This window comes from Mesocricetus auratus, unplaced genomic scaffold (genome assembly GCF_017639785.1).
Source record: "Mesocricetus auratus isolate SY011 unplaced genomic scaffold, BCM_Maur_2.0 Super-Scaffold_4256, whole genome shotgun sequence".
Lineage (NCBI taxonomy): Eukaryota > Metazoa > Chordata > Mammalia > Rodentia > Cricetidae > Mesocricetus > Mesocricetus auratus.
In genome coordinates this window covers 77,146,845-77,165,229 of record NW_024429182.1, presented here as the reverse complement: position 1 = coordinate 77,165,229, position 18,385 = coordinate 77,146,845, and the positions used below count along the sequence as shown (strand labels likewise).

Below are 18,385 nucleotides of genomic sequence, written 5' to 3'. Positions count from 1 at the left end.
ACAGCATCTTTCTACTTATAGAACAAAAGACAAATAGTAAATCCCTGGCTTGTGGGAATAGGGGTAACAGAAGGAGAAGGGAGACATTTCAAATCGCAACTTAAGACAGTACTACTTGCATATGGTGGATAGAAGCCAGGGATGTTAAGGGATCCTTTGGAGTACAAAAATGCCTCATAGCAGAGAATTATCTAAATCAAAAGGCCAAGAGTGGGGCTAGGAGTGCACCTTAGTTACAGAGCACTTGTCTAGCAAACACACAACCCTGGGCTCCAGCAACGTAAGAAAAAAATGTAAATAAATAAACGTAAGGAGTACTGGGTCACATGCTCGAAGATGTATCGGGTAAGGGAGCTAGAGAGATGGCTCAGTGGTTAAAAGCATTTACATACTAGACAGTGGTGGTGCCTGCCTTTAGTTCCAGCACTTGGGAGGCAGAGGCAGACAAATCTCTTTGAGTTTGAGGCCAGTCTGGTCTATGAAATGAGTTCTAGGACAGCCAGAGCTGTTACATAGAGGAACTCTGTCTCAAAAAACAAAACAACACAAAAAAAAAGGCATTTACACATGAGATAAAAATTAATCTTTAAAAAAACATAATACCCAGGCTTAGTGGCATGTCTTTAAATCCCAGTACTTGGGAGGCAGAGGCAGGCAGGTTCAAGGCCAGCCTAGTCTACCTAGTGAGCTCTAGGACAGCCAGAGCTACAGAGTGAGACCCTGTCTCAAAAACAAACAAAAACAAAAAACACGTAATACAGAAAAACAAAAAAAGACAACAACAAGAAAAAAAACCCTAAAACACTACAAAGAGTAGAGCCGAGAGGGAACAGGTGGACAGCATGTGTCCATGTATGCACACATGCACAGTCTTCCAGCCCTGCTAACCAAAAGGCAGGGGCTGATAAAAAGCAATGCCGAGCTCGAGGGTTGCCCCAGCAGTTAAGAGCATGAACTGATCTTGCAGAGCACCTGGTTTGGATTCCAAGAACCCACATGGTACCTAGAAACCATTTGTAATCCCAGTAGTCCCAGGGCATTAGAAGCCCTCTTCTGACCTTTGTGGGCACCAAGCATATATGTCTGAAAGCACAGAGGCCATGACTCTGCCACAGTCAGGCTCCATATAAGTTCCGGGTCAGACATACATGCAGGCAAAACATTCACACACATAAAATAATGAAAAATTTTTTTTTTGGTTTTTCAAGACAGGGTTTCTCTGTGGCTTTGGAGGCTGTCCTGGAACTAGCTCTTCTAGACCAGGCTGGTCTCGAACTCACAGAGATCCTCCTGCCTCTGATGAAATATTTTTTAAAAGAAACCCTAAGACAAACGCTAAGCTTATGCCAAGGACCATCCGTGAGTCCTAGAGCCTCTCTAGTTCTCAGCTTGGCATTTGTCCTAGGGTTCTATTGTTGTGAAGAGACATAACCACAGCAGCTCTTATAAGGAAGACATTTAATTGAGGTGGCTTACAGTTTCAGAGGTTTAGCCAATTATCATCACTGCGGGACACAGTGGCATGCAGACAGACATGGTGCTGGAGAGTTAGCTGAGAGTTCTACATCTTTCACAGGCAATAGGAAGTGGTCTGCCTCACTGGGTGTTGCTTGAACATACATGAGAGCTCAAAGCCCTCCTCTACAGTGATACACTTCCTCCAACAAGGCCAACCTACTCTAACAAGGCCACACTTCCTAACAGAGCCACTCTCTTTGGGGGCCATTTTCTTTCCAATCATCACAGCATTTAACTACCTGCCCCCAATAGAGGAAGTTTCTCGGAAAGGACAATGAGTTGGGTCAGGCTTACGGAACTAAAAAGGATTCATGCCAACATGCACCCCTTTCCTATCATGCTATCCTGCCCCCAATTCCACAAATTACTGAACCATCAGCCCCAAAATCCCCCACTTTGACAGGAACCCTTATACAGATAAAGGATGGCACATAGTATGGCACTGATTATGTGGCCCACCCACAGGAATGTCCAGACTTCCTGCTATCTCATGTCTGAAAGCACAGAGGCCATGACTCTGCAACAGTAAGGCTCCACATAAGTTCCGGGTCAGGAAGGGGATTTTACCTTTGACTTTTCCTCATCAGCATCAAAGATGGAGCTCTTTGGCCAGGGAGAGGGTGGGGGTAAGATTTTGTCCATCGGTAGTTTAGGATCTTGCTTTATTATACCTAAAATGTGAAATTGATGAGTTGAGATGTTAATACTGAAGGATAAAATCTACAAGTCCCTGATTCCTAACAACTCCATACCCTATTATGCGGCAAGTCAGGCATTAGCAGAACTGGAGGTCCCTGAGGATGGGCCCTGCCCTTCATAATTAGCTTTGGGTGCACCTCCCATTTCGCTGGCGATACTCTGTTGTTTCTGTTTTGTTTTGTTTCCAAAACAGGCTTTCTCTGGCTGTCCTGGACCTCACTCTGTAGACCAGGTTGCTCTCAAGCTCAAGATCCTCCTGCTGGAATTAAAGGTGTGTGCCACCACTGCCTGGTCTTTTTCTTTTAAAAAAATAACCTTTATCATGGGAGGGATACATACAAACCACAGCACACATGTAGAGATCAGAGGACAATTTGTGGCAATTTGTGGCAGTCAGTTCTCTCTTTCTACCGTATGGGTTCCTGGAGCTGAACTCAGGCCATCAATCTTGCCAACAAGTGCACTTACCCATTGACCCATCTCACCAGCCCCCACTCTTTAATTCTGAGGAAAAACAACCAAGCCAAACTGCCTCCTTGGAATGTGAAATGCTGTGTGAAATGGAGGGACGTGGAGGTAGAACGGCCTCGTGGGTGTCTACTAAAGGGGAGTCACCTCCTCTGGGTAAACAAGGCTATTTTACATATCTGCTTTCCTTTAACCCTTTTCATCTATCACATAAACTTTGCTCAAAAGAAAAGTATCTGAGTCACACTAATGACCCTGGTGGAGATATGACATTTGAAACTGTCAGAAAGACAGTCACAAAGATATCCTGCTGTTCCTTCTTTAATCTGAATGGGTAACTATCATCACCTGGATAGGAAACTACCTCTCAGAAAAGGTATAACTTCAAGAAACACGATACACCTGAAGGCATGTGAAAACTATGGGAAGAATAGAATAATTCTCTTAGTGAACTATGTACTTACACACCCCAGAGAATCACCCTTCATGCAGATCATCAGTGCTGAGCTTGCCAACTTTTCAGAGCTCTGATTGGTTTTTTGATTTACTTTTTACATGCGTAATATATGTGAACACTCACGTGTATGTGGGCACTTTGGTGGCATGTTTGTAGAATCTGGAAGCTGATGTCAGCTCACTCAGTACGACCAGTCTAGCTAGATTGCTTGCCCAGGAAATCCTGTCACTTTGTCCTGAGGGCTGTATGAGTTCTGGGGATTTGAACTCTGATCCTCAGACTTGCATAGCAAGTGCTTTATTCACGAACATATCTTTACAGCCCTGAGTTCTAACTCTTTGTTGGTTTTTTAAAACATGGTTTCTCTGTATAGCCCTGACTGGCCTGGAACTCACTCTGCAGACCAGGCTGGCCTTGAACTGACAGATCTGCACACCTCTTTTGAGTCTTTTGAATGCTAGGATTAAAGGAGTGTACTGCCTGCCTGAGTTTTAACTTTAAATCCTTTGTGTACACTCTCAAATCCAAGGGGGGAGAATTAGGTATTGTGATCAATCATTTCCCAACGTATTCTCTGTGTTTTTACATTTTTTTATGATTTATGTTTTATGTGCACTGGTGTTCTGCCTGCTTGTGTGTCTGAGTGAGGGTACTGGATCCCCTGGAACTGGAGTTACAGATGATTGTGAGATACCATGTGGGTGCTGGGAACTGAACCAGGGTCCTCTCAAAGGGCAGCCAGTGTTCTTAACCACTGAGCCATCTCTTAAGTCATTTTGAAAATGTGTAGCATAGTCTGGCCTTGAACTTCTTCTGATCCTCCTGCCGCCTCCTCCATTAGCAAATCCTACTGGAGTGTGCCACCACAACTGGCCCTTATTCTCTTAAGATAAGGTCTGTTCAAAATTGAGCTATGTTGGCAGCCAACAAGTCTTAGCAATTCTCTTATCTTTCCCCTCTGCAGGGCTGTGCACATGTCAAGCCCAGTATTTTACTTAGGCACCGGGGATTCAAACTCACTCTCATGCTTGTACACAAGCAGTTACCCAGTAAGCCACCTTTCAGACATCATCCTAAGCCCCCTCACCCCTCTCCACTGCTGCAGGGCCTGCCTGATAATTCATCAACTGATAACCGAGAATACAGCGCTTTCTGTCTTCCTTTTTTCCATGTTCCTGCAGATGAGGAAATTCAAAGTTTGCCCATGACCCTTTTGTCTTTTTCTCTGGAACTCCAATTATACTGTCTTCAGTTTCCTTTTGAGTTTATTTTATCTACAAGTATAAGAACTCATAAAAGGGACCTTGAGTTCCCAGTAATAATTTCACTAAACATCAACAGTCTTCAACAAACCCTCCTGACATAGCTTACTGGTAGGGAGCTTGCCTAGCTTATGCAAGTACCTAAATAAAAATACTCACCTAAAATAAAATACTTCTATAGATAGAAACAAACAAAAACACATAACAGCACATATACAAGGTCTGATTAAGGCCTTATATCACCTCAGGAACTGCCACAAAAATCAGGCCAGAACTTACGGCTTGGTTTTCAAAGCTCCAGGACTCCCCAGGGCCCAGAGAACTCTGATGCAGCTCCCAAAAGGCTGAGTGCATGCAGCAGAGGCAAACAGCAAGTGATGAGCCCAGTTCCTTTTTCCAAAGGGTCTTACATGAAAGGAATCCAAGAACCAGACAGAGCACACAAAGACAGATGGCTATAACTCCCATACCAACATCCCAAGACACTGGGTAACTTGCAAGTTAACAATTCTTCTTGAAGCCACATGCTGGGATCACGGACCAACAACCACTTAACCTAAAAGTCTAAGAAAAGATGTTGCTTAGGAGGAGCAACGGAAGGCAAGCTAGTAAACACAGATCAGGTACGGTGCATCATCCCAGCCCTGGGAAGCTGAGACAGGAGAATCATGAATTCAAAGTCAGCCTGAGCTATATATGTAAGATCATTTTACATTTATTTTTTAATTTATTTATTAGGAGGAGAGGTACACAAGTGAAAGTCAGAAAACAACTTGGGAGAGTTGGTTCTCTCCTCAACCATGTGTGTTGGAGAGATGGCAAGCCATCTTGCCAGATCCAGCCTGAGCAATAAAGGGAATCTTAAGTAGCACAGTGCTGGCCTCCTATGCATGAAGGCCTCAATTTAATCCCAGCACTGTATCAAAAAAGCAAAACAAAACAGGCACAGTGGCAGCACATGACAGGTGAAGGCAGGAGGATAAGGAGCAAGGTCTCCCTCAGCTACATAGTGAGCTTCAGGCCAGCCTAGATTACTGGAGACCCTGTACCCGGAAACAGAGCACCACAGTGAGGACAGGTGACATGAACGCTTAAGTCAGACCTTGCTTCTTCAGCATCTGATAGGCATCTCGGATCTTGATGTCCTCTGGAAACCAGACCGTCCAGCTAAAGAGGATTTCGATAACTCTTCCTTTAACCTTCTCCGTGGCCCAGGCCCCTAGGTACTAAAGTAAACAGGAGAATTAGAGAGCTGGAAGGGACTTCGGCCACCTGGTCAGCATTTCCCCCAAAGAGATACTACTGAAGTCCAGATGTGAGCTGGATCGGAAATGAGATACACCCGGAGGACAAATTCCCTGGCACCAGACCCCAAAGCCTCTTCTGGATTCAAGATGATCCAATCTCCACTATTAATACCAAAGCTCATTATGGATTGAGAACAGTGGTTCATTCCTATAGTCCTAGTAGCTGGGAGACCAAGGCTAGAGAATTGCCACACGTTTGAAGCCAACCTGAGCTGCACAGTAAAATCCTGTCTTTAAAAAAAAAACCATGGCCAGGCGTTGGTGGCGCATGCCTTTAATCCCAGCACTCGGGAGGCAGAGGCAGGTGGATCTCTGTGGGTTCAAGACCAGACTGGTCTACTGAGCGAGTTCCAGGACAGCCTCCAAAACAATACAGAGAAACCCTGTCTCGAAAACAAAAAACAAAACAAACAAACAAACAAAAAAAAACCCATAACATCCGGGCCGTGGTGGCACACACCTTCAACCCCAGCACTCAGGAGACAGAGGCAGGCGGATCTCTATGAGTTCAAGGCTATCTTGTTCTACAAAGCTACACAGAGAAACCCTGTCTCGAAAAACAAAAACAAACAAACAAAAAACCTTAATAACAAACCCCAACAATAAAAACCCCAGAACCAAGCCGGGTGTTGGTGGCACACGCCTTTAATCCCAGCACTCGGGAGGCAGAGCAGGCGGATCTCTATGAGTTCGAGGCCAGCCTGGTCTACAGAGCGAGTTCTAGGACAGCCTCCCAAACAATATAGAGAAACCCTGTCTCGAAAAACAAAAAAACAAAAAAAAAAAAAACACAGAACCAAAGTGCTAGGACAGTATACATGCCAAGCTCTCCCCATGGGTCATTCCCATTTATATTATACAGTGATTTTCTGTGTTCTCTGGAGGTTCTAATTAATTATGGACCTGGAGAGAAGGAATCCTGAAAACCCCCAACTGGCACTGTGCAGTGCTTAGTACTAAAGACACTCAAAGCTTGAGATCGGCTCTCGAACAGATGGTATAGGTAGGACTAAGCCCTTTATATGAAGGGCGCCAGGAATGTTTAAAACCAGTCAGAGGCCAGGAGTGGAGGCTTAGACCTTTAATCCCAGCACTCTGAGTGTGAGGCCAGCCTGGTCACAGAGAGCCAAACCAAACAAGACAAAAAGACCAGAAAGGGTCAGAACTCAACTGAACTGCAGGATGCACACTAGGCACCAGAGAACTGTGACTGTTCCTGTCGTGGGTTCTTTATACACTGGGAAGATGTATTGCTGTGACTGATGGAATAAAAGGCTGAATGAGCAATAGCGAGGCAGGAGAGATAGGCGGGACTTTCAGGTAGAGAGAGAGCTCTGGGAAAAAGAAAGATGGAGTTGCCAATCACAAGTGGAAGAAACAGGATGGGCAGTACAGAGTAAAAGTAACTAAGCCACCTAAAAGAACATAGATTAATAAAGATAGGGGCTAATCCAAGTTATAAGAACTACTAGGAACAAGCTGAAGCTAAGGCCAAGCTTTCTCCATGTTGCTACTTGTGAGCTGGCGGTACAAAGAAAACTCGGTCTACAGGTTCCATCCAAGAGAGGATCCCTATGCCAGTGGGACAGCTTAATACAAGTGCTAGGAATAAAGGTGCAGGGGACAAGTCAAGAGGCAATGTGAACTAGTCACACCTGGCTATCACTCCGCTATCTCTACCAGAAAACCAGGCTTCATGCTAGTTTCTCACCTCGTGTAGGACACATAGCTCACAAATAAGTGGTGCCATTTTTTTGGTTTTTTTGTTTGTTTGGTTTTGGTTTTTCAAGACAGGGTTTTTCTGTGTAGTCCTGGCTGGCCTCAAACTCACAGGGATCCACCTACCTCTGTCTTCTGAGTGCTGGGACTAAAGGCATGCACCACTACTATCACCTGGCTAGGTGATGCCATTTTCAAGGGAAAACAGAAATCCTAACACTGGAAGGACAGAGGTTAGCTATGAACCTGACTACCCTTCCAGATGTTGGCAAGGAGACAGCTTTTGCAAGAAGGGCCTCTGTTCCTAACATATACGAAGGTTCTGCCCAAAAACAGGCCTGCCTCTCATCTACAGGGTGACAAGTTTGAAGGTGAGGTACGGGTGCAACATGCCAAATCCATGTACTTACCTTTGGGGACAACACTTTGATCAGCTCGTTCAAGAAGCGGAACTTGGCCACCTCACTGTGGAACTTCTCCCCACAGTGGTTCATGCATATCTCCAGAACCTGCAAACGGAAAGCCAGTACAACAGGCTCGCCTCAAGGCTTACAGACCCCAGGTGCTGATGTGTAGACCCAGAGCTAACTTTCCCTCAAGTCCTTCCTCAAGACCCCTGGCAGGAGAAAGCAAACATCTTCTGATTACAAGAACTATGCTGGGCTGAGGCTATGGCTCAGCTGGTAGCCTTTGCTAGAATGCTTGAAGCTCTAAGCCCCAGCCCCAGCAGCACAACTGGGTGTGCACACCTGTAATCCCAGCACTTGGGAAGTAGGCAGGAGGGTAAGTTTTTGAAATTCATCCTTAGCTACATTGCTGAGTTTAAAGCTAGACTGGGCCACATGAGTTACTGTACCAAGAAACAAACAGCAGCCTGGTCTACAGAGCAAGTTCCTGGGCAGCCAGAGTTACACAGAGAAACCCTGCTTTGGGTGGAAGTGGGGGTGGAGATGATGGGGCTGAAGAGATGGCTCAGCAGTTAAGAGCACTGGCTGCCAGGCATTGGTGGTGCACACCTTTAATCCCAGCACTCGGGAGGCAGACGCAGGCGGAACTCTGTGTGTTGGAGGCCAGCCTGGTCTACAGAGCGGAGTTCCAAGACAGCCTCTAAAACAATACAGAGAAACCCTATCTCAAAAAACCAAAAAAAAAAAAAAAAAAAAAAAGCTCACAACTGTCTATAATCCCAGTTCCAGAGGATCCATGGCATCAGGAACATATGTGGTACACATATTTGTGCATACAGGCCAAAATACCCATTTACATAAAATAAATAAACCTATATATATATAAAAAAGAACCAAACCACTAGCTGCCCTTCCAAAGGACCTAAGTTCAATTCCCAGCACCCACATTGTGCTGTATACTGTCTGAAACTCTGTAACTCCAGTTCTAAGAGATCTGGCATCCTCTTCTGGCCTCCCCAGATACTAGGCACATGCGTGACATGTGTGATACACAAGCATACATGCATGCAGGCAAAACACTGTTACACATAAAAAAATATTTTAAAAAGCCAAAAACAATGGCCACATGTGATGACACATACCTTTAATCCCAGCAGAAGCAGGTGGATCTCTTGAGTTCCAGGCCAGGAGGGGCTACACAGTGAGATTCTGTCTTAATACACCAATGTCCTCAGTTTAGAGGTGTCCAGAAGAAGCTCAGTGGGATATTTAGATGACTCTTTGGGCAAGTGAAACTGGCCTAAGGGTCTCCCTCCTCCAGTGCTAAGAACTGCCTGCATCCAAAGGCAAGTTGGGACTGCACTCCCAAACCCAGACTAGTTTTTCCTTTTTCTTTCTTTTCTTTTTTTCTTTTCTTTTCTTTTTTCTTTTTTTTTTTTTTTTTTTGAGACAGGATCCTTCTACTATGTATCCCTAACTGTTCTGAAACTTAATATGTAGACCAGGCTGGCCTCAAACTCAAAGATCCGCCTGTCTCTGTCTCCCAAAGGCTGGGATTAAAGGCATAAATCACCATGCCCACCCCACAATGATTTTTATTATCAAATGATTCTCTGTTTCTGAGACAGAGCCTCATGGCATAGCCGTGGTTGACCTAGAATTCCCTATCTAGCCCAGACTAGTCTAATCTTACAACATTCCCTTTGCCTCTGTCTCCAGAATGCTGGAATCACAGGCCTGTACCACCACACCAATTTTTCCCCAGACTGATCTCTAGCTGGGATCCTCCTGCCTTAACCTTCCAAGTGCTGGATTACACAGCCAGCCTCCAACTTTCTTTTACAGATAGTAATTGTTCTTATTTTCAATTCTAGAAATAGGAAATACTTCATTTTCAAAAAAGGAATGGGGAGGCTGGAGAGATGACCCAATAGTTAAGACCTGATCCTCTTGTTGAGGAACCAGGCTCAATTCCCAGCACCCACAGGGGAACCTGTGTCCTCTTGGGCCTCTGTGGGCACCCAGATGTACATATAGCGCATACGGCCGGGTGTTGGTGGCGCATGCCTTTAATCCCAGCACTTGGGAGGCAGAGGCAGGCGGATCTCTGTGAGTTCAAGGCCAGCCTGGTCTACAGAGTGAGTTCCAGGACAGCCTCCAAAACAAAACAGAGAAACCCTGAACCCTGTCTCGAAAAACAAAAACAAAACCAAAAAATATATAGTGCATATACTTACATTAAGCAAAACACTCAAAAACATAAAAGTAACCCCCCCTTTTTAAAAGTGTTTCCATCATTATGTACATATTCAGAGAATTCATATTAAAATTTGGACTTTTGGTGGTTTTTTTTGGAAAGGTGAAATTCTAATAACACTGGCCCAAACTTAGCCATAGCAACCATGAGTGAGGCTTGAACAGCAACTGCCCTGTATAGACACAACACCAAGTCCACCTTCCATCTGTATTCACTCTGTTGATTGCCAGCCCTGATCCAAGTTGGGGGCAAATGGAAGTGAACCCCTTCTTTCCTTCTCCCAAAGCGGGCTCAGTGCTGTCTTAGTAAGCAACTGGGAAACCCCGTGGCCTGTTGTCAATGCCTGGAAAGGAGAACCTGTCTAGTGACCCCAGTGCTTTCTAGAGTTTCAACAGGAATATGTGGGCCAACTCACCGTCAGGGCGTAAAGGGCTTCCTTCTCTTGTGGAGACTGGATCTTGTGGGCCAGTAGCCAGGGTGCATGTGTTGGGCTGGAGAAAAATCAAAACAGACCCGGATTCTGGGTGGGGTGGACCATCTAAGCAACCTAGCAGCACACACTCATCTCAAGCTGCCCCCCCCCTTTCAGAACAGTGTCCCAAAGCAGAGGAAGGGTGTACCCGGCAGAGCTACAGCATAAACCTGTGAGACACTGATGCCCCGCACCGTGTCTGTGGTACTTGGAGCCAGTGTCTGCCCGGGCTACATCATACTCCCCTTGGCCACTCCCAGAATAGCAGCAGAGGCAGTCAAAGCTCAGGGCAATAAAGCCCCCTCCACCCTACAACAACCCCTCAATGAACACTAGAGCAAGAACAGTGAAAGCTTTGAGCATACTCCAAATAGGTGACTAAGCAGCACTGTGCAGGTCAACACCTGGGTAAATCACTATTTCTCAGTTCCTTTGCAGGGGCTTTGGAGATAAATTCAAAAAAACTTGCTCTAGGGTAGAGATGTGAGTCAGTGGTGGAGTGCATGCTTAGCATGCATAAGGCCCTCAGTCCAATGCTCATTCATCACTGCAAATAAAAAGTTAAAATAAAATAAAGCCTTGCCACTCTTTCTCCTACATAAAATAGCGTATCTAAATCAGAATAAATATGGTGCTAAGAAATGCTCAGCAGTTAAAAGCACTTGGAGCACATGCAGAAGACCTGGGTTCCCAGCACCCACATGACAGCTCACAACTATCCCCAGAACTCCAGTCCAGGGAATCTAACCTCTTCTAGTCTGTGGGCACCAGGCATGCATGTACTGCATTTACATACATGCAGGTACAGCACACATAAATTTAAATAAATCTCTCTTTTTTTTTGGTTTTTTGAGATAGAGTTTCTTTGGTGTGTGCCACCATGTCAGTTTTCCTAAATTTTTAAATCATAGCTATTTTATGAGTATGTTTCCAGTCCTTGAGAAACCTAGTTCAATGTATTTTATAACACAGCACAATTTTAAAAAGGGGGAGCTGGAGAGATGGCTCAGAGACTAAGAGCACTGACTGCGCCGGGCGTTGGTGGCGCACGCCTTTAATCCCAGCACTTGGGAGGCAGAGGCACGCGGATCTCTGTGAGTTCGAGACCAGCCTGGTCTATACGAGCTAGTTCCAGGACAGCCTCCAAAGCCAAAGCCACAGAGAAACCCTGTCTCGAAAAACCAAAAAAAAAAAAAAAAAGAGCACTGACTGCTCTTCCTGGGGTCCTGAGTTCAATTCCCAGCAACCACATGGTGCCTCACAACCATCTACAATTCAGTCTGGTGTTCTCTTCTGGCCTGTAGGCAGAACACTGTATATGTAATAAATAAACAAATCTTAAAAAAAAAATCTTAGTAAAAAAAAAAAAAGCCAGTCATGTTATGATGCACCTCTAATCCCAGCATTCAGGAAGCAGAGGCAGAAGGTTTTCTGTGACTTTAAGGCCAGCATGGTCTACATATGGAGCTCCAGAGAAGCCAGGATTTCATAGCCAGATCCTGTCTCAAAACTCAAAAGCAAACAAAAAAGCAATAGCTGCAAAACAAAAAAAAATTTTAAATACCAATCTGCTTAGATTGTGAAGAAAACAGAACGAAAGCGTTCCCAGCCGCAGGCCCAGAGACAAGGGTCTGAGTTCTGCCTCAGGCTCCCAAAATCAAGTGTGTTTAAAGGAGCTTACCCGTTGGGGTCGGTGTTCACCTGCTCACAGAAATTCTGGATGGCTGACCAATCCTGCTCCACCGAGCTAGGATCTGTGGCTTTGTCTGTCAAGGAATCAACAATAAAGTTAAAGGAGTACAAAAGAAATGTGTACCTTCTGCACAGGCTGTGGCTCATAGCTCTAGAGGTCAGATCAGTGACTAGGGAGCTGAAAGGGGCAGCGACGATGCCTGGGTTGCTCACCAGTCAGTACCACACGCCAGAAATGTTACACCCTTACTGAAGATACACCCGATGCATGAATGGGAAGACTAATTAGTAAGCACAGCCATTTCTAGGGTCAAAGGTGGTCTGCGTGTGCCGCCTTCATGCCAGTGCCAGGGGCTCCCACCCTGGCTTTGAACTGTGGTTGGTTGGTAGCATCTGGGAGCTGTCAGTTCCTTAGCCTCAAAACAGAGAGACAACACCCTGCCACAGGAATCTATTCTGGTTCTCGCTCTTCCTACAACGTTCTCGACTCTGGGCTGTCCACCCTTGCCCTGGCCGAGAAGATCTATTCTCAGAGGTGAAATCTGATGTGATTTCTCTTGCCCAGGTCTGTTCCTCCTCTCAGATGTCTCTTTTAGACTCCTCAGGAGGCCAATGAGACGGATCCACAGGTATCCAAGCTCAATGACTTGAGTTGATCCCACATGACGGAAGGAAAGAACTGACTCCAAAAGTTTCCCTGACTTTAACTTTCACACTGTAGTGGGAAAGAAACACAACACACACACACACACACATATACCATTTAAAAACTTTTTAAAGACTTATCAGAATTCTTTCAGGTAGAGAAAACTCCTCTCCCCATCCAGCTCCAGCACCAAGTCTCCTCCCTCCTGACTCCCCAGGACTCCATCCTCAACCTAGAGTCAGCTAACTGCTTCCTATTTCAGTCACATGTGTGTCATGTGGAGGTCACATGATAATCAAAGGGCATATTTATGGACTTTTATCCTAAACACAGAGCTCCTCCACCCCTACACACACCACAGGGCCCTATCTTGCAGAACCCTATCTGCCAATCAGATCACAATTCAAACACTACCCTTTCCTAAAGACTGCCTTAGGAGCTGGAGTCCAAGCCCAGTACCATAAAAGTAAAATAACAATAATAAATAATCTCCTTGATCTTTATCTCCATACAAAATAGATGATGTCTTATTCCTCAAAACTTTTTTTTCTTTTTTCACAGGGTCTTGATATTTTGCCTAGGCTGATTCCCCATTCCAGCAGCCTCAACTTCCCAACAGCAGGTGCAGACTGGCATTCTAATGCCATTCCTCTCCAAATGCCACTTTATGGTGGTGATCTCCAATTCTACCCTAGATAATCACAACCATCAATTAATATCCTTGAACTTTGTAACTCTCTTTTAATCATAAAATATAAGGAATATAGCTGTTTTTGGTTTGTTTGTTTTTTCTGGACATGTGTCTCTGTGTAGCCCTGGCTGTCCTGAAACTCGTTTTGTGTATCCATGGCCAGCCTGAGGCAAACCTTATCTGTCCCCATCCGCTCCTCTCTGGAGGTGTATGGGGAGGGGGTGGGCATGGCGCCATCAGCTCGTTGGGTGGAATTCATCTCTCTCACATCCCAAACACTGACACGACGCTTAGCAGTGGATCACTCTCGACTTGTGTGTCAGTGAAGAATGCAGTTAGCTTCGAGAAGTCAATGTGAATTGCAGGACACATTGATCATTGACACTTTGAACGCACTCTGTAGACCTGGCTGGCCTCAAACTCACAAAAATCTGCCTGCCTCTGCCTCCCAAGTGCTGGCATTAAAGATGTGCACTACCATTCCCAGCTAGGAATACAGTATTTTCAACCCTCATGTGATTTAGGAAAAGTGTCTAAAGTGCCACCACAGAGTAAGTAATCAATAATTCTGTAATTTTAAATAGTCTCTCCTTTTCCTATAAAAATCATGCATATGCCTTATTGTAACCATAAAACCCTTGAAGTCAGATGCCACATTATTCCTATAGAGCTTAGCAAAAGGCTTTCCAAATAGGTATGAAATACAGATGGTCCCTGACTAACCATGAAATGACTTCCCATAAAGACTACCTCAATAAACCAGGTGGTGGTGGTGGTGGTGGTGGTGGTGGTGGTGGTGGTGGTGACACACACCTTTAATCCCAGCACTCATGAGGCAGAGGGAGATGGATCTCTGAATTTGAGGCCAGCCTGGTCTACAGAGCGAGTTCCAGCACAACCATCGTTAAACAGAGAAAACCTAGCTCAAAAAAAAACAAAAAAACAAAAAAACAAAATCAAATAGATGGATGGATAGATGGATGGATGGATGACCCCGATAAACCTTACCCTACAAAATGTGTAAGTTGACAGTTGGTGAGATGGCTCAGCTGGTCAGGCAATCACCAAGCCTGACAACCTCAGTTTGATCCCTGGGACCCACATGGTTAAGAGAGAAAACTGACTCCAGCACACACTTGAACATAACAAAGTTAGTAACACGTGGCTGGAGGGAGAGCTCAGTGTGTAGGAATGTGTACTGCTCTTGCCGAGGACCTGAGTTCAGTTCCCAGCACCCAGCTCCAGCTCCAGGGGCCTCAGCACTCTCTTTTGGCCTCCTCCAACACCTACACTCACATGCACAAAACACACACACACAAAATTAAAAAGAAAGTAAATCTTAAAAACAAAACAAAAACAAGTTGCCTAGTTATTCTAAGGTCCTAAGGACCATCTGTAGCTATTCAGATAATTTTTTTAACACAGTGCTTCTCAGACTCAAGTGTCTGAATCACCTAAAAATGATTCACCATTCAAGCTTCAGCTTCAGAAGGCAAGGTCAAGGTTGACACCTCAAAGGAATTTAGACCAGCAGAGCCAGCATGCAGAATCCAGCCTTCTCCTTCATGCCCTTCTGCGGGGCTCCTGGGGAGGAAGGGCACAGCAGACAGGGTCCACTGTGGCAAAGGAAGTTAGGAAGCTCCCAAACCCTTGACCAAGGGAAGCAGCCAAAGGCTCCACATGGCACAAGATGTTTCTTCTTTATCTTCTAGATTTAGGGCAAGGATTCATTCAAGGGTCACTACAGCCCCAAAGTAATGGCTGTCACTTTTATTTTTTCTTTCTCTAGTTGCTTCTTAAGCAGGACTCCAGGACAAGGTCCTCAGAATGGCTCACATTGATGCTATCATCTCACCCTTTACAACTGAGGAAACTCTGTTCCAGGCACAGAGCAAGAAAACCATACAAACAAAAGTTAGGCCCCAGATCAGCCTGGCTCCAAGTCCTGGTGGGAAGGTTTGGATCCTTGACAAAGGCAGGGCTGGCTCTCAGGAGAAGTTTGACTCCCTCGAGGCAGGATGAGGGGATTTCTCACCTTTACCTGCTCCAGCACCAGAACACTGCTGGCACAGATACTCACTTAAGGAATTAATGTGTCTGCTGTGAGGGGGTAGGATAGCTGCCTGGGCCCTTGCTGCCGACGGAGTGTGGCTATTTCAGTTCTGAAATGCCTCTGAATATATAATCCCTGACTGGCCAAGCTATTTCAGAGGCCTCAGGCAGCTACAGAGAAAATGACCCCCAGAGGACCCAGCAACTGGGTCTGACAGGTGACAACAGCTGCTGGGATGTGTCTGACACAAATCTAAAGCAAAAAGAGCTAGGGAGACATAAGGAACATCCAGCAAAATGCTGAGAGAACCCCCTTCTTTGTTTTGTAACTGTTGTGGTCCTCAGGACACTGAGAATGGACATCCAGACTCCTTACTGAGGCTGTCCTTGGAAGAGACAAGGAGAGTTCAAGAAATAACACCGTTAGCCGGGCGTTGGTGGCGCACGCCTTTAATCCCAGCACTCGGGAGGCAGAGGCAGGTGGATCTCTGTGAGTTCGAGGCCAGCCTGGTCTACAGAGTGAGTTCCAGGACAGCCTCCAAAGCTACAGAGAAACCCTGTCTCGAAAAACCAAAAAAAAAAAAAAAAAAAAAAAAAAAAAAGAAATAACACCGTTGTTACATATTTGCTTAATAAAAAGTGTTCCTAAACCGGGCGTTGGTGGCGCACGCCTTTAATCCCAGCACTTGGGAGGCAGAGGCAGGCGGATCTCTGTGAGTTCGAGGCCAGCCTGGTCTACAGAGCTAATTCCAGGAAAGTCTCCAAAACAATACAGAGAAACCCTGTCTCGAAAAACCAAAAAAAAAAAAAAAAAGTGTTCCTAGATTTGCTGCAAGCCTGTTCCTGTTCTGCTCTGGGTTAAAGTTATTAAGACAGCAGTAGAGATTCTAGCTGTGAGTGAAATAGCTCCTGGAATGACCATTTGAAAAGTCAAATGATCTCAGCCAGCTGCCAACCCATCACCAGGGTCACGACTCTGTCACCAGAGGCAGAGTGTGCTTGCAAGGGGAGCCTGAAGGCTAGAAGCTGCCACCCCAAGAAGCCCAACTCAAGCTTCCAGCAGTGCTCATTGCACAAGGAGTTTTTCCTCAGGGCAACAACCCAGGACTCTACAGGCCACCAATCATTCAATTTAGCCTACAGGGAAACCTGCCAGAACCAGTAGGAATGCTGTTATCTGGACTCCAGGCTAGGAGAACACCTCAGCTCTAGATTCTGAAACAGTAGACTGTAAGTCAGAGCCCCCAGGGTGGACAAAAGCAGATCAGGAAGGAAGACAGACTATTGTATGGGAGCAAGTCCAGATGGACGTGAGACCAAGGGATCTACTTTACATTTTATTTTGACTAGACCAGACTTGGAATCCACAAGCAGGAACCAAGGTGACCGACCACGTACACACACAATACTGGCAACACTTGTGACCCCCACAGGGAGTCAGCTAACTGGATTATACTCCACTCGTAATAGCTCTCAAGAATTTTTCATTAGGGGCAATACTATATTCAGTCACATGAAATAATGACACATGCACTAGCTAGCATGGTGTTGGTAATCAGCAATTGCAGCTCTCAGGAGGGTGAGACAGGAGGACTGCCATAAGTTCAAGACCACCTTGAGCTGAACACCAGTCCAGCCCAGTTTACAGACCCTGTTTAAAAAAAAAAAAAACAACCCTAAGCAAAAGAGATGGTTCAGTGTATAAAGGCCCTTTACCACATGATCACCTAAATTCCATCCCCAGAACCTACACTGTAGAGAGAGGAACTAAAGTAGACCTGTGTACATACATAATAAATATAATAAAAAAGGTTTTTTTTTTTGAGACAGGGTTCCTCTCTATAGCCCTGGCTATCCTGGAACTAACTCTGTAGACCTGCCTCTGCCTCCTGAATGCTGGGATCAAAGGTGTGTGCTACCACTGCCCATCTTTTTGTATTATTAAAACATTGTTTCAGCAACAGCTTCTTCGTGTTCCTTTGGTGAACTATCCCCTCTGCTGTCTCCCATTCAGCAGGGTCTCCTGTCTTTCCTCTCCCATCTTACTAGTCTGGCACTAATCCTGTTCTATTCCATCCTCTTGGTCGCCCAGATTCCCAGACAGACACAATCCAAGTCCTAAGGTTCATGGGCAGAAAGTAACTTTTGAAAATCATAGTGAAATGAATCATTTCTGCCCTGAATACAGCAGGGAGCAGAGAACTGAGCAAATTCAAGAAAAGAAAACAAGATCTCTATGACAGCATGGAGCTTTGGGGCTGGGTCCACACCTATTCAAAGTCTTTCTTTCCATAATCCAGTTTATTGGGCATTTACTATACACTATATCAAGGCACTATTTAAGAACTTCATGCTGGGCGTTGGTGGCACACGCCTTTAATCCCAGCACTCGGGAAGCAGAAGCAGGCAGATCTCTGTGAGTTCGAGGCCAGTCTGGTCTACAGCGACTTCCAGGATAGCCTCCAAAACAATACATACAGAGCAACCCTGTCTCAAAAAAAAAAAAAAAAAGAAAAAGAAAAGAAAAGAAAGAACTTCATAAAAATGTGCAACCAGGCAGTGGTCTTTAATCCCCAACTTGGGAGGCAGAGGCAGGCAGATCTCAGAGTTTGAGGCCAGCCTGGGCTACACAGTAAGAACCTGTCTCAGAAAAAAAAATGAAAATGTATTAAAATGTTTGCTACTCCAACAACTCTAAGGAGAAAATAAAGGCAAGATCTAACAATGGCTTTCTTACT

General features: G+C 45.3%; 1 protein-coding gene across 1 annotated transcript in view; it reads right to left on the bottom strand.

Annotated features, from left to right (window-relative positions):
* The window catches only part of Gga2 (golgi associated, gamma adaptin ear containing, ARF binding protein 2), a 35,698-nt gene that overhangs the window by 14,353 nt on the left and 2,960 nt on the right, over window positions 1–18,385 (bottom strand). The window contains exons 2-6 of the mRNA XM_040755202.1: window positions 12,248–12,332; window positions 10,510–10,585; window positions 7,841–7,939; window positions 5,507–5,630; window positions 2,086–2,189 (exon numbers count right to left, since the gene is read on the bottom strand). Of these exons, the coding sequence (XP_040611136.1) occupies window positions 2,086–2,189; window positions 5,507–5,630; window positions 7,841–7,939; window positions 10,510–10,585; window positions 12,248–12,332 (488 nt within the window). The remainder of the gene's footprint in view (window positions 1–2,085; window positions 2,190–5,506; window positions 5,631–7,840; window positions 7,940–10,509; window positions 10,586–12,247; window positions 12,333–18,385) is intronic.